General features: G+C 46.7%; 1 protein-coding gene across 18 annotated transcripts in view; it reads left to right on the top strand.

The window, feature by feature from the left end:
* The window catches only part of PTPRT (protein tyrosine phosphatase receptor type T), a 1016018-nt gene that overhangs the window by 769215 nt on the left and 225379 nt on the right, over window positions 1–21424 (top strand). For all 18 annotated transcript variants that reach the window (XM_074318312.1, XM_074318303.1, XM_074318302.1 and 15 more), the window contains exons 10-11: window positions 4584–4785; window positions 6157–6259. In XM_074318312.1, coding sequence (XP_074174413.1) covers window positions 4584–4785; window positions 6157–6259 — 305 coding nt within the window. The remainder of the gene's footprint in view (window positions 1–4583; window positions 4786–6156; window positions 6260–21424) is intronic.

Here is a 21424-nt window from a genome sequence, read left to right on the forward strand (position 1 = left end):
AATATAAGCTGGAAGCCATTTGGAGAAAGTCAAGAGCAGATGAGGTGGATTACTTTGGGTGCTGACTCCTCTCTCCCCAAAGGATTTGGGATAAAGACAGCATGGATATAGTAGCAAGAGGAAAGGGTGCTCAGCTGTAGAGGACGCCCCTGGAGTGTCAAGCTGTCGGTGAGCAGGGTGTGACCCAGTTTATACATCACGTGACAACTGACACTGCTGATGGAGCCTTGACGCAAAGACTAGAGCCACTCTGGAGCCTCACTCCTGAACAAGGTGGCTGCTTTCCAGGAGTAAAGAAGCTGGAGGTCACTCTGCAATGTAAATCAAGACAGAAATTGAAATTAAAATGATTATTTAACCCCCGAAGAACCTGAGGCTCAGAGTGGTTAAGCAAATTGCCCAAGGCACACAGCTAGTTTGATCATTCACGTCTACATGGAAGGGGAAGAAAGTGGAACAAAACCCAGAGAAGAACCTTGTCCTCTTGGAGCTTAAAATCTAGTACAGGGGTCAGGAGACTCTTTCTATACAGGGCCAGAGAGTCACTGTTTTAGACTGTGTGGGCCATAGGGTCTCTGTCACAACTAAGTTCTGCTGTCCTAGTGTATAAGCAGCCATGCACAATACAGAAATGTATGGCCTGGCTGTGTTCCAATAAAGTTTTATTTACAAAAACAGATGACGGGCCGAATTGGGCTCACAGGCTTTAGTTTTTCAACCCCTGGGCTTTTGGAAAAGGGACTCATGAATGAAATAACAGCATGACTAAATGTAAAATGTGTGGTTCAAAGAGGAGAGATGGGATTCTGAGGACATAAAACAGGAGGGCGTGGGAGTGCGAGAAGGTGCTCATGAACGGGGCCACTTTCAGTGAGATCTAAGGATGAGGAGTCCAGACGGGGTGAAGGGAGGAAAATCTGTTCTGAGCCGACAGAATAGCTCTTGCAAAGGTCCTGTGGCAAAAAGGACCATGGTGCTTTTCAGACACTGTAATAAGGCCTAGAATACAAGAGGGAGGGCACGTGGGGCCAGCCCATGCAGTGGGCTGATGAAGATCGTAGGATAAGAATTTGGCCTTAATCCCGAGAGCTAAGGGAAGCCATTGCTCTTTTGAGTCTAAGGTGTGACGTCATTGGATTCTCGTTTTGAAGTCCCCACTCTGGCTTCTGACTGGGGGTTCCACTGACAGCGACCACAGGAGGCCCGGTGGTCTAGATCTCTTGGTTGCAGCCAGAGCCCCCAACCCCTGGCACCCAGGGTCGATATGTACCTCTGCACCCATTCCCCCACTAAGTTTTTTATGTTTGCCATTCTAACAACTCTCCCTCTTTCTCCACTTCCAAAAGAGAGTCACATCGCATTATGCATTCCATGGCCATAGCTCTAGCCCATTCTGTTTTTCTCACCTTCCTTTTCTCCCTCCCCAGTCCAATCCCCCACAAGTTGTGGGTTCGTAAAACTTGCAAGTTAAATTTTTCAAAGACTGTTTCTGACAAAGCAGTGGGGATTAGATTTGGTGAAGCCCTTCATAAAAAATTGAAGACACGCTATATTAACATGCATTGATTTATTCATAGTGTTTCATTACAAGTAAGTGAGGATTCTGTAATACCAGGAAAGGTTAGGAGAGCTGGAGAGCACGGTATATTATATTGACAGCTCGGTGGAAATTGAGTTGCTTCTGGATTGAATTTGGAGCGCAGAAAAGGAACTGGCTAGTAAATAAGGCATGAGTTTTACCTCCCCGTGCCGGTATATCAATGTAGTTGCCACCAGCCCAGACAGGAGGACTGGGAAGGAATTTCAAGAGGATGCCTATGCATGTGTCTTCTCCCCTGGTGGACTGGGGTTTGCTGCCACAGGCAGAGCTCTCTGAACCTGTACCTTCTTCTGCCACTAGGGAAACCTGGAATCCAGCTGCACGCTGAATGCTCAACACCCCCAACTGCTCACCACTGGACTTTTCTCAGCTTTCACAAGCCTTTTCCCACCCCGGGTCTTTGCGCAGGCAGCACCCTCTACCCAGAAGCTGGAACACGTTTTCCTCTGCTCTGAAGCCTTATCATCCTTAGTATTAGTTCAGTTCTCCCCTGAGGTACCTCCCTGAGCAGTTTGTCTTCATTTGGTGTTTCTCGGAAGCACAGCCCGAGACAAAGATTCGAATATGAGCAGGTAATTGAGAAGTTTAGGACACACTAAGGAGTAAGGAAGAGAAAGGAGGGTGGCCAGTGATGGGTGTGTTTTCCAGCCAGCCATCTTTGGAGGCAGGTGGGGCAGCATCCCTGAGGGAAAGCCCCTGGGGTGCTGCAGGGGTGAGAGGAGCCTGGGAAATGTATGCATCAGCTCCCATCGGACCAGTCACTGGGGGTGTGAATTGCCCAACTCTTCCTGCCAGCACCCATGCATAAAGCACTCAAGCAAAGAGAGGCAGGTGTTTGCAGGCCTGCCTCTGAGAACAGCTGGAGTGGGCAAGGGTGACCAGTGGGAGCTGTGACCAGGCCCACCAGGGGCCTGCAGGAAGGGTGCCCCTGCCCAGGCTCTGCTTGCAAAATGCCCAGATCCTTCAGCTCCATACAGTTCTCCTGGGCTTACATTGCATCGGGCAGCCTGGCCTCTGACATGTGGCATCAATTGCTACACTGCTACTGCTTAATAACAGGAGAGAGGGGTGACCTCTTTCTCCAAAGTGTTTGGTGCCTTTGCCAAAAACAGCAAACTGCTTGTATTTAAAGTAAATTTGGTGTGTTCCTTTTTCTGTAGCTGGGTTTGACTTTCCTGTCAGGCATGAGACATCCTTGAGGGAAGACAAAGTGATGTGAAGTGTCTGTGTAGTTGCTCTACCTCACTCTAGAAGAGAAGACCCTTGAGGACAGGGCCTCACTCTCATCCGTTCATTCAGGGGGCCCCCGCCGCACACAGTGTGTGTGCTAGCAGACAGCAGTCTGCAGGTAGCGGTTGTGAAGCAGCACCGAGGGAATGAATGAATGTCTTCAGTTAACGGAATGTATCTCCAGGCGGGGCAGTATGGAAGAGAATAAAAAGCACTGGTTTTGGAGCCTAAGGGACCCGGGGTCAGTCCTGCGTCCATGGTAGAATCCTGAATAACCATGAGAGTACATGAGCTACAGCTGCACGGGACAGCCCACATCAATCTCACAGGCGTAATGCTGAGTGAAACAAAGCCAGACCCTAGAGAGCACACCCTGTAGGCCTCCATTTATATAAAGTTCGAAACCAGGCAGAACTGCTGTTAGAAGTCAGGATAGAAGGTATCCTTGCTGGGGGAGGCAGGTAAGGATTGAGGGGGGCAGGAGGGGAAAATTTGGGGTCTGGCAATATTCTCTGTCTTGATTGGGTGCTGGTTGTGTGACTGTGTCCAGTTCATAAAAATTCATCGAGCTGTATAGTTTTCTTATGTGTATAGTTTTCTGTATGTGTTATACTCTAATAAGACATTTCTGATAGAACAAACTTGATAAAAGAAATAAACAAAAAAGCCTGTATTGGCCACTTAAAAGTGTCAAACAACTGTTTAATTTAGAAACATGGTCCTCAGGGTGCAATCCATGAGGACCAGTGCCAGGATGCCAACTGTTGTGTTAGTTTCACTGCAGGGTGAGTGCAGAAATTGAGAGTACCTAGAAGCTTCTATAATGCCTTAACATTGTTGTGACACACAAGTGGGCATGTCTCCTTGCACACAGAGTATGGACCAGTTTGGTTGTTGACAAACTCACATGATGAGTCAGCTGTGATGTGGGCTTTGGATGAGTAAGAGTCTGCAGTGCATTGGGAAATTCCAAACTGGGCCTTCACCGTAGATATTGCGAAAAGTGCTGATGTAATACAGGTTGTTTCCAGTCGAGCCTCAGTTTCTCCATCATTAAAATGAGGATAAATATCCAGATGCCCCTGAGGTTTGGGGGAAGACAAGATACTGGTGAGAAAGCACCCGACAGCACCATGTAAAGTAGGGGACCTGTGAGCTGCATTTTTAACTAGCCTTCCAACCTTCCAAGTCATTCTTAACGGGAAGCTGCTCTTGGCTAATGCTCTATAGCTGCACCGTCAAATGTGGTCACCGCCAGCCACCTGGGGCTACTGTCCTTCTGAAACGTGGCTGGTCCAAATGGAGGTGTGCTATAAGGGCAAAGGACATATGAGGTGTCTGAGACTTACACAGTATATTTATTCATATGTTCTGAAAATATGAATATAAAAAGACTAACTCTTTATGTTGATTACAGGTTGAAATGATACCATTTTGTATATGTTGGGTTCGACAAGATATATTTTTGAAATTAATTTTACTTTTTCACTTTTTTTTTCTTTAAATGTGACCATGAGATCATTGAAAAGCCTGTAGGTGGCTTGTGTTCTCTTTCTATCAGACAGCGATGCTCTAAAACACCAGCCGTGGGGTGTAGGAGGCTGGGATGATGTGTAAAGGGGACAGGAACAGCAGAACTGGCTGACCACACTCGCATGCCTTCTCCTGTCCTCCTCTCACGTCCCCCCAGAGGAGCTCCGTCCAGGTTCCTGGGTGCGGTATTTACTGGTTTGTTTGCTGGCTTGTTGTGCAGATCAGCTACAAGGCTGTTGGCTCGCTGGACCCGAGTGCCGACCTCTCCAGCCAGAGGGGGAAAGTGTTCAAGCTCCGGAATGAAACCCATCACCTGTTTGTGGGTCTCTACCCAGGGACCACCTACTCCTTCACCATCAAAGCCAGCACAGCAAAGGGCTTTGGGCCCCCCGTCACCACTAGGATCGCCACCAAAATTTCAGGTATCACTCTTCGAAAGGGAAAAAGAAGAAACGTGTTGCTTTTTCTTTTTCTCCCCCTTCCTCCTAATTTTCCTGGGCATGAAAAAGGCCAGAATCCACTGTCACCATGTCGTATGGATCAATCAGGAGCCTGCATGTGTTTCCATCTTAGTCTCATGAAGAAAACCTGATCCCTGAACTTCCTCAAGTATAAAACCTATATTAATTAGACTATACCAGAGGAAATGCTGAGTGATTCACCCAATAATGGGCCCCACAGTTGCATTAAATAGTATTAAATATTTTCCTTGTTCATACAGATTGGCTTGTAAAATGTGATTTATTTTCAGGTATATTCCTTTTGGCAGTGCAGGGCACAGCAGAGGTTCTTATGAAATGTCTGATGAATGAATGAATGAATGAATGAATGAATGAATGAATGAATGAATGGCGGTCTAAGATTTCACCTGCCATCACCAGTAGGGCCCCCTCCATCATCAGACAGCATCCAAGCAGAATTACCTCAGAGCCTTTTTTTGCAAATTACAGGGTTTTTTTTTCAGAATACCTATGCAATTCTGGTCTGCATACATACATATTTTGCATAAGAGACCCATGCTGTTTTTGTAGCTTATTGTTTTCACTTATCTTTATACCATAAGCGTTTTCCATGTTGCTACATCGCTTTCATCATAATGTTCTGTCAAATGGATGGACGTAATTTAATTAAACATTCCCCTGTGGTTGGCTATATTTGGTGCCTCTGTGATTTTATAAAATAACGCTTCAGTAAACATGTTACAGAAGAAAATGCAATGCGTTGGTTTGGATTATAACTTCAGGATTAAATTCCAGAAATTGGAATACTGAATTAAAGGGGATGTGGATTGTAATAGCTCTTAATACAAATGGCTAAATTACCTTCCCAAGGGAGTAGATTTACTTGCACTCCTATCATTTGGGTATGAGACAGGGAGAGTCTCATGAGGAAAAAAAAGAAAAAGATAAGAGGAATTACTTCATCACTGCTGTAATGTACATTTTAAACGTGGTTAACAAGGTTGATTGCTTTCATATCTGTGTTAAGTACTTATACTTCCTACACTTATCGGTTATTCGGTGTGGAACTTTTTGATTCATGAGGGTTACTGGCCACATTGCTGCGCCCTTTCCCCAGACTCTTCTATACCCTGAAGGAAGCCACGGGCAGGTTGGAAGTCAGAGCCTCCTCTGCCGAAATCCCATGGGAAGCCACGCGACTGTCATCTAACCCTTTGCCAAATGTCGTCCCTCCAGTCATCCTGAGTGTCCTCAAGGAAGGCATCCAGGGGACGTGGTGAGTGGGGTTTGGGGCCTGTGCTAAGCTCCACCCTCTCTCTGTTCTCTACCCAGCTCCGTCGATGCCTGAATATGACACCGACACCCCACTGAACGAAACGGACACGACCATCACGGTGATGCTGAAGCCTGCTCAGTCCCGGGGAGCCCCTGTCAGGTGAGGAGGGTTCTTCCCCTGCCATTTGCAGTTTTCTTTTTCCGTACCACGCACACCTCCCATTGAGTCATGTCACCATCAACGCCCGTGGGCAGGACTGGCCAGGAGGAAGGCTTCCTGAAAGAAGAGGGTCAGCAGTCCAAGCCCAGTTTCGAGGGGTCCGCTCTCCCCACAATGGGGTATTAGGACTGGTTCAGAGGGAACATGCTGATGCGGAGAGCTGGGAGAGAACTTTCTGGAACACATCGACAGTAAATTTATTTAGTGAGTTGAAGGCCTGGAGTCTCCTGGCCAGATCACCTTCCCATGTCTGACAGATGGACAGACTCACTGAATTCTAAAGACAACCTGCTCAGAGATTATGAATGGGGCAAGGCCTCATTGGGAGGGCCTTAGTGTGCGAGAGCCCCACAGAAGGACTTGCAGTCAGAGCCAGACCACTGATTTTCCCATGAGTCTGCTGGAGGTCAGGAGCATGCCGATAGCCCCAGCAGGGAAAGCATCTCAGCAGCTAAGCTCTCCCACTGCAAATCCACGGGCGCATGGCTGTCAGAAGGAGGGTATCTCTTTTAAACAAGCCACACTTTGCACCAGGGCGGCAACTCTCATGTTGACTGCTGGCTTTGCTCAGAGATCAAGGGACCCCAGTTCCTTAGAAATCAAGCCGAGTGTTGGGTGGAACCACTCTCACATGAGCTCAGTTCAGTCCAGCAAGCACTGAGTACCTTATGTGCCCAGAATGGGGAAGCGCACAGGGGTTAAAAATGATTGATTGAATATTTATTTCTTGGATATCAAATATTTATTGAGCACTCACTCTGTACGTGGGAACTGTTTAACTCATGTTCTAAACAAAGTCAAACTCTAGTTGGGGAGACAGAAACCGAAAACATAATGACAGTACAGCACGTACTTGTGGAGCTAGGCATAGGTCGTTATGAGAGCTCGGAGGAGAGAATTCCCAGCAGAGGTGACACTATATCTTTATATAGCAGAGGTGAGCTATATCTTTAATGTTGTGTAAGCTTTCGCCAGAGCGGTAAGAGGGTCCCACATGAGAGAAGGCAGGGAGGAGAGAAGCAGCCTGCTCTCCTGGGAGCAGTCAGGAGTGGTTACGTTTGCTTTAGCATAACGATTAAGGCAGCGGTGGTGGGGTGAGAATGGGCCCCTGTTTGAGATGCTCAGGTTTATGTGAGGGTCCATGAGGAGCCACCGGATAGCACCATGCAGTGGCACTTTTATTATACTGGGGGCTGGGACACCAGTCAAGAAGGCTATTGACATGGTCCGGTTACCTGTTTTCCAACCTGGATCCAACTCTACCCAGAAATTAGAGACAACGGAGCAGATAGAGTCAACTGCCAGCAATTTGAAAGTTCCCCTCAATTCTAAGGACTTTGATCAATGTTCTATCCTAAGTCGGCTGAATCTTGCAACAGGTGTGTGTAGTATTTGTGGGGCACGTGAACTAAGAACTTTTACCTTCTTCTGCGCATGGATTGTTCCAGGACTGTCCTAACTGCTGAGCCAAAGCAGATAGTGGCTCTTCCATGAAATAAATAGTTATTGAGCTACTTCCTGTTACTCTCATGCAACACTGTCCCTTAATCCTCTCTATATACTGAGATATTATCATCTTAACGTCAGATGAAGAAACTGAGGCTCAGAAATTCCCAATAGGTCACAGACAATAAGGAGAAAAGCTGGATTTGAATGCAGGTCCTCCAGGTGCCAAATCACGTGTTTTTTTTGGCCACCGATGCCTTCCTCCCTTTCGAAGCACTTAACCTCTTCCATACAACTGCATGAGTCATGTTTCAAAATCTTAGGAAACTTTCCAGATGGCAAAGGATGGCCCAGGAAAGAGAAACAGTGTACCCAATGTTAACATGACAAGTGAGCAGCTGACCCAGGATCATAGGCCAGACCGTACCCAAGCTTAAGACAGTAGACCCAGGTCTCCGCTTTCATTACTGAAAACGTACAGAACTGTCAGCAAAGCGACCTGATCATCTTGCTTCCTTCCTATTCAAATGTCCAGAACTTTTCAAGCCCTGATTCCATGGTGGGGAGGGAAGTACTTTTCTTTTTCCTTAAGATCCCCTAACGTCTTTCCAGCACACATCGTCTTAGTTTGCACATCTGTTTAATAAGCTCATGCATCCTCAGACTACTGCACATTAGGAGATGGGAATGGACATGCCCCAGCAGCAGTGACAAATGGCCAGCATAAAACAGGACCACCACAAAACTGACACAGGGACTCAAGAAATAAGCGGGCTACATGTTATAGCCCATGTAGCCCCTCGCAGACGTGGTTATTTATGCATTGTTCCTGACTCACCCCCAGAAATGTAGCATTAGGTTCCACGTCTTCAAATTAAAAGAGCCTGCTAGCTTCCATTTAATGAGCAAGGACCTGTTCTGTGCCTGTCACTATACAAAAACTATCTGTAGCTTCACAACATTGCAATAGCAGTCTCCCCATTTTGCAGATACAGAAACTGAGATAAACAGACACTGAGTGAGTTGACCCAGGCCACGAGGCAAGAAAGTAGGGCAGGCAGAATTTGGACCCCGTTCAGCTGACCCTAAGCCAACATTCATTCTGCTATGCCACACCACCTCCCTAGCAGAAAGTTGTGCATGATATATTTTGGTGACATTTCCATGGGAAAAATTTAAATAAATGTCACTGCTCAAAGGGGCCATGCTTGGTGTCTCAAAATGTCTGGCTGCTTTTCTTCCCAAAGCTCTGGATCACTGAGGGTGGGTACACACTTGGTTTCTGCAGGTATTTTCAGACTGTTGGTTGGATATTTGCCAAGAAGGAGAAGAGACTAACCAAGGCCACCTACCAAGACTTTCAGGACAACCTGCAATGACTGCAGTGGCAATATCACAATAGGTTTCAGTTCCCTTGACCCTTTTTCACCTTGAACTTGGGGCATTAGGATGCCCATGTGGGAGGCAGTTGACCCAATAGGTCATTCAACAAATATTTACTGAGCACATGCTGTGTCTCAGGAACTGAGCTAAGCAGGATATAGCGGGAAACAAGATGGACACATACCTGTCCTCTTGAGTTTTATCATCCACTAAGTGTGCCTGTGAATAGGGCAGGGAGACGGGGCATTAAGCAAGTAAGCAAACAAGGTGATGAAACTGGCAAAACAAGACAGTATGAAGCCAGCTGGGACAGGAGCCGTATTGACGGAGAGAGGAGTAGACTGGCTGGAGAGACAAGCACAGGTGGCAGACCATGTGGCCTCCTGCAGGTTGGAGGGAGCGGGAGCATTGAGGAAACAACAAAGGCACACTAGGACCCCAGAACACAAAGAGCGCACTAGACGCTTGGGTCAAGGAGGTCTGGAATCATATGTTATAGGTGATAGTGCCTTTCATTCCATTGTCTCATCTGATGGTCATTTACCCTGTGAGTAAGCTGGGTGGGAAATACCATCTCCATTTCAGCGGAGGAAGCTGAAGTCTAAGATGTTACATGATTGGCCCGAGGTCATGGAACTCGTTAGGCGTAGAGCCCTGGCTTCCTGCCTCTGAGTTCATTGCTTCCCCGGGAGGTTCTGAGTTCCCCATGCCTGGGATGTCAGGGGATGGCTGGAAGACCTCGGTGAGGATACTGTGGAGTGAGCCTCTATCCACCAGGCAGTGAGAGGTAGGCAAGACGACTTCTCGGGGGTCCTTGAACTCTGGGTTGTGTGAGCCTAGCCTGGAACTTGAGAACACAGCCTGTCTCTCTCTGAGTGGAGAGTTTGTCTGTCCTCAAACAGGCTCACAGCAGAGCCTCAGCCTCCAGGCCCTGCCCAGGTAGGCTGTTCCTCTTCTGCCAGCCATGCTGTGTCCCTTGCTCAGCCAAACTCTAGCCCCGGCTCTGCCACTTGCTGCCCATTTGAAGCCCCATGGGTCTGACTCTGTCTGGCAGAATGGAGCTTGCGGGGAGGTGAAGAGGGGAGACAGGGAGGATTGCTTGTGGGACTCCCGCACCCTCATCTCTCCAGCCAAACCACGTCGGCAGCTTGGCCTATTTTTCTAATACTCCACAATGGAGATTTATTGCTTTTGCATTGCTTTCCCCAGGCCTTCAAAGATTTATTGGTTTTTAAGTGACAGAATCCGAGAATTGCTTAAAAGATCAATCAAATAGTGACTAGAATCTAATATTCAGCTCTAACTTGAACATGCCAAGCCTTCTTCCCCCACGCCCCGCCTGTCACGCTGATGTATCTGTGGTAACCTTCATCAGAAAGTAACTTGGCCATGAATTGATCAGGCCTAATGCAGTCCCTGAAGTGAGGCTGGGGGCAGAGCCCCGGGGTCCCTGGCAGACCCTCCTCTGGATTCCCAGCAGGCTTCCTTGGAGATGTCCTTCTCTGTCCCTACGCTCTCCTTCCTGTCCACTCAGCATGACTCGGCTTTGGAATTACCTGCTTCTTCCCTCTGCCGTGCGCCACCCTGCTCGCCTAACCCGCCATGGCAGTTTGCTGCTTTGCCTGTCATACGTTTCTCTTCCTTCAGTCTACCCCCCACCGGCCTGCTGTAATGGTCCTTCGGAAGCACAAATTGGATCAAGTTAACTTTCCTGCTTAAAATTCTTAAATGGGTCACTGGCTTCCTACCGCATTTAAGTTCAAGCTGCTTGGCATGGAATTTAAGGCCCATCAGAATCTGGCCCTGACCTGCTGCCGGTTTTATTTCGTTTCACTCTGCCCCCTTACCAGGTTTCACTCAAGTGTCCTGTGTGTCTTCATCGTTCCTCCTGAGCTTTTATTAGGAATTGTGTTATCCAATTGTTGTGCGTTTTTCTCTGGTTTCGTTTCTTGCATTCTCCTCACTAGCCTGTGAGCTCCGAGAAATCAGGAGGCTTGACACTAATGGATCCCCTTTCCTGGGGATAGTGTCTGGCATTGAGCAGGTACTTAAAAAAAAAAAAAAAGTAAGTTAATCTGTTTTGCACACCTGGTAGATGCCAGGTGCTGGGAGGTAGAGATGCACATAGCACGCCCGCCCTCGTCTATAAGAGCCTGCCCAATAGAACTTCCTGCCACGATGAAAATGTCCTATACCTGTGCTGTCAAATATAGTCACCATGAACTACGTGTGGCTATGGAGCACTTAAAATCTGACTTGTGTGACTGAGGAATTGATTTTTTAATTTAAATGTAAAGGGCCACATAAGGCTAGTGGCCACCATTTTAGACAGTGCAGGTCTGTTCAAAAGACACTCAGAAAAAGAACAAATGCTGATGAGCCTGTGTGTTTGGTCAGAGGATCCTATGAGAATTCAGTGCGTAGGCTTCATCGTTAGCCTGGTGGGCTCAGGTGCGGCAGAGCCTCCTGGATGCAGTGTTGTCTGACCTGAGACCTGCCGGATGGTGGGGGGCGGGGGCGTTGCTTTGTGATGAAGGGAAGAGTGTGACCCAGGAGGAAGCAGCATAGGCAGGAGCCAAGGCAGGGAAGGGGCATAGCTGTCCAGGGGACCACAGTGGGCTGTGGTAGAGAGATGAGAGAGGCGAAGACGCAGACAGGGGCCACGAAAGGAAGGTCTTCATGCTGGGTTTGGACTTTGTCCAAAGGGTGTGGGGAACATTGAGAGGCAGATGACCAATTTCTTGTCCTTTTCTGGGTCATCAGGACTCTGTGTAGGCCATTCTCTCTGCAGAGCAGGACGTTCTCCAGCTCTCCAATATCCAGGTCACATCTGCCGCAGCCAGGACAGTTTCCCATCCTGCACTCTGCTCTGGCCCCTCCTCCGTCAGGGACTTGTATTTTCCTGCCCCTACCTGCCTCTGGCCTCCTTGGGGACAGGGACTGGGTCCCAGAGTTGGCTCCCACCTCAGACCTACCATCTCTTAGGCCCTTCCTGCCACAGCTGACTTCCCAGTTCAGTACAAGGGAACAGCAGAGGCTTCTGGAATCAGCTCCAACCTTATGCAGTTGACTCACTGCATGAACTCAATTTAATTAAATTACCTTATTTTCTCTGATCCTCAAGCTGCTTGTTGGTAACATAGGAATTCCCAAGTCACAGACTGTTTGGAAGATCAAATAAGCTAACATGTGTAAAGTGAAAAGGGTAGTTGTTTAACTTGCTCCTTGGGTTGGCCAAGCTCTTGGCACAGGAGTGGCCGCTGCAGGAGTAGCCGTGGGATGGATGATTGTCTGAGCCCCGCCGTAGGCAGATGTCTGGTTGCTGGGTCTCCCCTCATATAGAAGATCTGCATGCAAGGTGCTGGCAAGCGAGTGACAGGTCAGGGAACATGTGGTTATCTTCAAGGAAGTCACAAAATCCTCAGAACCATATTACCTTCAAAAGGGATCTCTGGTTGGAGCACCTTTCCCAAACACCAAATCAAGCAGACAGGGCGAGTATATCTCAACTACTGAAGGGGCTAAGACTAGTGCCCTTGATTTTGAGGAGATGCTGCTTTATGGTGTGAGATCAAAGCAAAGCAGATCCAAAGCGCCCTTGGGAAGGGGCATGGGGACCCTCATGAGCTCCCTGAACTGATACCTCCTAAACACTGGGGACCAGAGTGGGTACATGGAGTCAAACCAAGCAGGAGAGGCGAGACCAGATCCTCAGAGATGAGTCAGCCTTATCTGTTCACTCATTCATTTGTTTATCTTATAAACTGAGTCAGTAAATATCTAATTTGAATTTGAGCAAACAATCGTATGCGAGACCTTGTGCTGCGCACTGGAAATCCAGAAATGAACAAAACAGACCCACGCGCAGCTGACATCCTAATGCCAGAGATAGCTCTGTACAAATGGTGCCATGGACACTCATGGCAGACTGTTAATAGTTGTAACCGGTTCTGCGTCTGACCCGTGGCAGCTCAGTATCCCACGTCTGATTTCAGCTGTAGCTGTGCTGGACAGTTCCACGTACAGGGCGGCGTCCTGCCTCCAGCACCCGCGCCCATCCTTTCTTCTGCTTCTTTGTCTCAATGCTTTCTCCACAGCCCCGTGGATCTTGTTTAGTCTGAGCAGGCAGGTACAACTCAGAAACGCAAAGGACATAGAGCCACAGGCGCAATGTTCAGCCAGTGAGGAGTGGGAATCGAAGCGTCCGGGCCCTGCCTCTGGACCTTCAGATGGACCATTCGGAGGCACATGCCACATGGTTCCTCATGTATCCCCATTAGGAGTGAACGCCAGTTTCCCACAATGAGAGCCAGCTCAACAATGTACAGTTTATCTGTTTTTCTTCCTTCTATGTCTCACTCTTTCCTATAAGAGGGGGATCCGACCCAGACAGGGAAATCAGAAGATGAAGTCAGAGAAACTGAAAGGAGGCCAGCAGAACAGCAGTGGGGAGAACATGCAAGGGAGGGTGGCACAAGATGACACTGGGTGAAAGGACCAGATAACACAGGCTTTGTTATTGTCATAGTAAAGATTTTTATACTAAAAGCAATGAGGAGTCAAAAAAAAGGGGTGGGGGGTTAAGCAAACGAACAATATGATCTATTTTTTTTAAAAGGGTCTTTTTGGCATCGGTGTGGAGAACAGATTGGAGAGGACAGAGGGGTTCAGAGAGACCAGTTGGGAGACAGGTATGGTTGTCTGCATGAGAAATGAAGGGGACCCCGGTCAGAATAGCTGTGATGATGGGGTCTAGGAACCAGCTGGGCTAGGACAGGGTGGGAACTGATGTGTGGTCCAGGCAAGTGCTGGAGACCTCTGAGGGGCCTCCTCTGAGGTCAGTTAGGATGTGTGGACTGCTTTCATAGATTACTGGAGCCCTGCTGCATAAAGGGTGCAGCTCCGGCTTGTAGGGCAAAGAATATGACAGACTAAATACTAGAAGACAGTGTAACGTGGTGAATGGCTTCCAAGGTTATTGCAAGGTCTCTTCACTCCCTGATGAGAACCCACCATCCCTTTGCATTTGGCAGGGGCAGTTGGTTAACGCTGTAGATTCTGAAATACACAGTGATTAGTACAAAGTGGAGGTCCAGACAACTTTTAAAGAAAGAACAAACTTTATTGGGAAGAAAAGGAAAGGATTGCCAAATTTCTTCCAGAATTCCTTTAATAACTGTGAAGCCCAGAGTGGGAGCTCAGGAGACAATCACAGAAGGTTTTGCTGGTCCGTGGAGCTGCAGTGAGCAAAATTGGCCTGATTACCACCCAATTCTCAGACACCACCAAGGGGGTTGGGGAAATGAAAATTTAGAGGATGTATTAACGTGGGGCACCCTGAGGAGTTCGTGAGTCCCTGTCCACGTTGGGAGATGAGAAACTACAATTCCATTTGGACGTACTGTCTCTAAACATTGTTTGTTTTGCTTACTTCCCACCTCTCTGGGACACTTTTGCTGGGGCCTGAAGATGAAGAGCGTAATGTGTCCCATGTTGGCGTGGGGGGGGGGGGTGGCAAGAGGCACTTCCATAGAAACTGCAAGACTTAGCGCTGCCAATAGTATCAGTTGTAGCCAAGCCTAAAAGCATGCTGGGACTTCATCACAGCAGGTTGGAGAAGAAGAAGAGCCAGCTAGACGGAGAAACAATCAGAAGTAAGGACTAATGGGACAAAAGCTACTGTAGACCTATTCCCTATGGGGCTGTCCCACGTCTAAATATGGTGACTACGGAGACATGTAACTGTGATTAAAGGGACATGTAAATACTACCAGGGAAACTGCTCCAGGACACGGGGTCTCTCTGGTGAGTGTATCACAGAGCCGTGATCAGAAAGATTATCCAGGAAAACAAAAGTGAAGAAAGGTGACACCCAAATAATTTAGGTGGGTTGCATTCACTTCAGCTGATCCTAACTGCATTGCACGTCTCCTTTTATCAGTCCCCCGAACAACCCAGCTGACCACATGTTGGCTCCGGTGTTGAAAGATTCTGGATTACATTCCTTAGGCTCAAACCAAGTAAGAAAAGCAGGTGTTTCGGGAAGAACATTTTAAATGGAGCAGGAGCAGTTGCTGGAACATGAAGAACGGAGGATTGTTCTATTTTGGACCGTCTGCCATCTGGAGAGATGGAGACGGAGACTGTTACTGGCACGAGGGAAAGGAGTGTGTGCTCGTCATGTTCACCTCCTACCACAGGGAATATTTAAATTCTAGAAGGCTGGAGTGCTGGGGAGGCATCAGAGCAGGGGTTGAAGATTTGGGAGGAACATTCAGGTGGTGTTTGAAGCATGGGCGGAGGGAATGACCTTATCCAGGGAGCGTGTGTACAAGAAGAGATGCGGAACAAGACAGAGCTCTGTGAAACTCCAATGAAGCACACCGATGAAGAGGGCCAGAGAGATAGAAGGAAAGCTGAGGCAGAGGTAACACAGGAAGAAGGAATGGTTTTACAAAAGAAAGATGGTCAACATTTTGCAGTTTAATTTTCTCTCAGGGCTCTCTAAGCAGCTCTTACAGTAGAAAAGAAGAAAGACACACAAGTTGACACAGGACCATGGGAAAAGGAAGACAATGCTATCAACCAAAGTGCTTGACCATGGACCATTTAGTCCAGGCTTGATTTTAAAAGCCGGTCTGAAGGGAGATGTCCCGATAACAGAGATATTGAGGACCAGGTGACCTCAATGCTGTTGAAGACTATGTCGAGGGTACAAAGCAGGGAGAGGCTGGAAAGACAAGCAGTGGTATTCAGAGAGTAAGATGATCAAAGGTAAGGTTTCAGTAATGAAACCCCACTGTGGGATAGTATGGCAGTCAGTGACTGTGTTGGCAATGATGGGGGATGGGTGGTAATGGATTCAAGGGGAAGGTCATTGAAGGCACCTGTTTCAAGGAACACAGAGGCCAGGCTATGATGGATGGAAGGGCCGTATACGTAGATGTAGTTCTCATAATGCTAATCCTCTCACCTTGGGGAACTAGTGAAATCCTTTGCAACAGCAGCAGTGACTCTGCAAGTTGCCTTCTCCTGGGTCTCACTTTTTCGCCAACTTTTTTCCGGCTGACTTTTACTTCTCACACTGTTCTGGGCCCTGGGACAGTTTGCATCACTGTTTTGTCTCAGATCTTGCCCAGCTCATAACCAATGGCTCTCAGTCTCTGTGTCTGCAACCACCCAAAGGTCAGGCTTTCAAGTTGGCCTCCATCAAGTGCCTTTCTATAGCTTCCTCTATTGATGTTCTTCTGAGCTAGTGCATGGCTCTGTGCCATGTGAGAATCCAGCAAGGTTTGCTCTCATCCAAAAAGCGTTTTGCACAATGCTGGCTTCAGCTGCCTGCGGCTGCTCAGAGGGTTGCCTCCTCTTGGCAGCGGTGAGAGAGGTGATCCTGAAAGCCCTGGCTTTTTAGTAGGAAAAGAACAATTTAAAGTTTAGAGTCTCTGCCACTAGGCAGAAGAAATGGGTCCTTAACCCCTTTTCAGAATACAACACGTCCTTTTCTAGGCTGGCTACAGCTGCTTGGGGTTTGCAGTTTAGTGCATTTCCACCTGGTCGCAGGCTCACTAAGCAGTTTATAAAGATTAGACATATATAAAGTAAGTATTCATGGCCAGGACCAGGGCTAGCAGCCTTAGTAAGACAAGAAGGATTCAAGGGCAAGATTATAGATCCACACGGTCCAGTACTGTAGCCAGAGCTGCGTGGGCTGTTTAAATGTAAATGAATTAGAATGGAATTAAACTAAAACTTCTGTTCATTAGTTGCACTGTGCACATTTCAAGTACTCAGTGGCCACATGTGGCTTGTGGCTGCCGTATTGGACACCATTCCCACCATCACAGAAGATTCTGTTTTACAGCCATTGCGCTCGACCCTCAGAGGGCTGGTAAAAAGCGGTCAAGGCCGATCTTTGGTGTCACAGAGGCTGTCCATGTAGGCATTTGAAGCCGCAGGTAAAGGCCAGTCCAGCCCTGAGAAATAAGAAATGTAATGGGGGCCGAGACCCAGGTATTAAGTGTAAGACCCAAAAGCCAGAGCAGGCCCTATGGCTGGGCTGCCCTACTGCTGAGACCCTCACCTTCTGCACCAGACTTCCCACATTTTACTGCGTCATCCTCGCTGGGGACAAAGTCTGGGAAATGGTTTAACCCCAGGGTTTTCCAACCTTAGTGACTATCAGAATCACCTGGACAGCCAGCAAATATATTGATTCCTGTCCCTCCCCCGGGGACCTGGTCTGAGAAGCTGCCTTTTTAAAGATGGTGATGAGCCTACTGGTCTTGAACCACAACCTGAGTCCTTCTGGCTTAGGCTGTTGGTGGCCTCGGGTACGGAGCAGGAGCCTGTACTGGGAACCAAGTATCTCTCCCATGGTGCCAATAAGTACGTGTTCACAAGACATGGGGAACAATTGTTTTGCATTTAACTGCAGAATTGCTCCTGTTGTTTTCACAGCTTTTGGAACTCTTGTGTCTCTTTTGGTGTATGTTTCAGCAAGAGGATAATCCGTTTTAGCTCGTAAGACCTGAACTAGGCTCTCTACCAGTCTATTTCTCTATCCCTGTGGGGGCTGAAAACACACCCCTATTTCTTTACGATGATGACAATGACTAGTGTCTGAAATAATTCAGACACTGTTGCATGCTGATAGCACACCTGAGTGTATCACATCTGTGCAAATATGGGGCTTAGGTAGAAGATGGATATTTGGTGAGACTGAGCGTAAGGATCTGAAGAGATCTGTATTCTTTCGTGGAAGGCTAGAGCAGCCTGGGAGAAACGACTCCATTTCCAACTTTCACTCTATAAAAAGTTCCGTATTTCTAAGAGCAGACAAAATATACTGAGTGCCGCAAGATGGGCACGTCACTCAGCTGGGTTGGAATCTGTATGCATTGTCCCCCCGGGCCAGTTTTGATTACGTTCTTTTTGCCTGTTATTGCAGTCAGCAAATCTGAATTTACTATTGTGGGGAGAGCAGGAAGAAGGGGGGTGGGGTGGGAAATGAAGGATTTTAACCTTCAGAAAGTTCAGAGGTTCAGTCTGAATAAGCACAGAAACTTTCAGTGTGCCTCTGGAGTCCTTGAATTTGCAGAACTGCTCAGAATCCCAAGAGGAATTGCACATAGGATTCAGGGCCTGCTTTGTAGCTCAAAGGTGGAGCAGACATTATGAGAGAGGAGCAGAATTAGAGTAAGTGGGAAGAGGAATCAGTGTTTAAAAAAAAAAAGAGTTTGGTCCCAATCCAGGCTAAGTTTCAGCCTATTGTTCAGTTTCTTTACTTCAAAGCCATCTGTTTCCCACGGCTCTCAGAACGTCTCCCCCGCCAGGACACCCTGTTCTGGCTTAATTGAAATTAGTTTCCAAGAATAGTTGTCCAAAGCAGTTTCTAAACGGCGGGAATGTTTTGAAAGTCACACTAGGAGTTGAAGCTTTGGGATGCAGATGTCTACACAAGAGCCAGATGTTCAAAGGCATCACGGGGTCTTCAGCAGCCTTCACAGTTCCAAAACCAGGAGTTCTCTCACTGGCCTCTGCAACTCACAAATGGCTCCTTGGAAACTGGCACCATCTCTCCATTGGGGCCCTGTACTGCTGCAACTATGCAGGGAAACAGTCGCTTTCCCATCAGGTTTAGAGCAATGTGTTTCCAAGGCTTAATTATACCACAGGTATATAAATTACAGAAACATGTTAATGCTCCCACGATTAAAATTATAGAGTGCCTAATTGAAAAAGCATAAACTGAATTGAAGAGTTCCTAATTATAGTTTGCTTTGAGGTGTTAATTTCCTCCATAGCGAATGCATAATTTCTTGGAACCTACAAAGGTGGCCTCTTGCATCAGCACATAGGCTGCAGGCAGAAGGGATAAGGTCGTCATCTTTCAGTTCAGGAAGTTGACAAGGGAGGCTTGGTTCAGTGGGACAACCTTGAATGGGAGCTTGGGAAGGAGGTGGAGCTGGTAAAGATGCCCTCCCAGGGTTCCACCTAGTGGGTCAAGAACAAGGAGAGATGAGAAACCCTTAAAAAGCTTTTTTCACCTGCTTTTCTCTTCCCTCTCCAAAGTCTCAACTTTTATCCCGATTGGTTTTGGTAAATTCTGTGCCTGTAAGACAATGGTTCTCAATGTTCGATCTGGGAATTCATTAGAAATGTAGATGCTCAGGTCCTACCCCCTGACCTGCTGTCTCAGGAACTCCGAGGGTGCAGAGTCCCAGCAGTCTCTGCTTTCACAAGGTCTCCAGGAGATTCCGAAGTATGTCGAGGTTGAGAAGCACGGTTCTGAGAAGTGGGTCATGGACACCCAAAGTCACATCCAGAGACCCAGAGAGCCTGGCTTGCCCTGCTTGTATTATCTTCGAGAGCTGTAGGCCTTGTCTGTAGGTTCTGATGGAGAGAGACTCAAATGTATCTGGCGTCCATTTTTTTTCGTAGTTGTCATATAGTTTTCATCAGTATCTTTGCTGGTAAACGGGTTTTCTAAGCATTGTAGAAAGCATTGGAGGCTGAGCCACAGCTGAGGACTTTCAGGTGAGTCGTGACTTTGCTAACACTGAGGCTGACTGTAGAACGGGGCGGGGGGCTCCTAAGTATCTGCAGTAAGTGCTATTGATGGCATAGATCATTAGTACGTATTCTTCCTCAATAGTGATGGGAAGTAGTCTAACTCTAAAAGGTCATACCTCAAAAACCAACTCCCCTTGCATAGTGACCCACGCATCTGTGAGGCCTGCATTAGGGATTCTGGAGGCCAGAGGAAGTTGCCCTGAGACACACTATATCTCCACCTCCTCTGTTCAGACACCTTGGTTTTCTCAGGTTTTTGTTTCCAAGTCTAAACATATTAGGAAGTGTGTGTGTGTGTGTGTGTGTGTGTGTGTGTGTGTTAGGTTATAGCCAATCCATAGCCATCTGAAACACTACACGTATGTTCTTGGTTTATAACATTCCATCAAGTGTTTTGCATAATTCTTAACCATTACCATATTGTTGAAAATTTGGGTCATACCCAGTTATTTGTTGTTATAAACAATCCAGTAATAAACATATTTATTCATGGATTTCTTTGGGTATTGTATCTTTAAATAGGAAAAAAAATCCCCAGGAGTGGAATTACTGAAATGAATAAAATGGAACTAAAATGTATTGAGTGCCTACTTTTATTTGCCAAGCACTGACAGCCAATTCATATATATTAACCTTTCTCATTCTTTAATTAAAAAAAGATCACAAAGTAACCAGTGCCCGTAGTTAGAAAATCAGTCAAAACATTCCCTGCTTCACCTTTTTCAACCCCCCAGGCCTGTGCCCCAGAGGCAACTGTATTTTAATTCTTCTGGGAATTGGCAATGTGACTACATAACGTGCTGTTTTAAAGTTATTGATTACAGACATTATCTACTTACTTCTTACTATTACAGATGAGGGTTTGGCTGTCTTAAATCATCCAGTCCTCCCTGCCAGCTTCCCCATGTAGTTATACCAATATTTTTAGTTGAATAAATACACAATAGCTAATTGTATCATTCTAGAAAAGCAGGTCACTTCAGTGCCAAGTGGTATACTATTTTTATCATAGTACTGTATAATTAACACAAAGCTTACTGTGTGCTGGACACTACTTTAAGTCTTATATATATTAACTCAGTTAATTCTCATCAAAACTCTGTCAGGTAAGAACAAGTCATACCTATTTTAAGACGGGGAAACTGAAATGTTAAGTCACTTGCCCAAGATCAAGTAGTAGCTGATGTGGGATTTGAACGTGGCAGTCTGGCTCCAGAGTCTGAACTCTTAACCACTATGTTATACTGCCTCTGATTACTCCTTACATCTTGTACAGTTGTCTTTTTTTTTTTTTTTTTCAATTTGTCACACAATGTACAATTATTCTATTTTATTCGGGCAGTATTTTTACCATACTACTCCTATGTTTTTTGCTCCCACAGAGTTCTATCATTTCAGTTTTACCATTTAATACTTTTCTTTTTCATTTTCTTTCTCTATTTTTGGTCTTTTCCTCCTGTTTTCTAGAAAAATACCAAGCCTTAGATAGCATTTGTTTAAAATTTCAGCAATCCCAATTTTTCCTTTTATAAGCTATTTGCTATTCTCCGATTTTTTTTTTCTCATAGCATCACTTGTTTCTAGAAGCAATCATCTCTCGAACTTTTCTGAGGATATTATTTTGATTTGGGGGGAGAGAGAGGCTTGCTGACTCTTGCATGATCTCTATTTCCTCTGGAGTCATTTTTGTCCCATTTGGATTAG

This window comes from Rhinolophus sinicus, linkage group LG13, assembly GCF_036562045.2.
Source record: "Rhinolophus sinicus isolate RSC01 linkage group LG13, ASM3656204v1, whole genome shotgun sequence".
NCBI classification, from domain to species: Eukaryota; Metazoa; Chordata; class Mammalia; order Chiroptera; family Rhinolophidae; genus Rhinolophus; species Rhinolophus sinicus.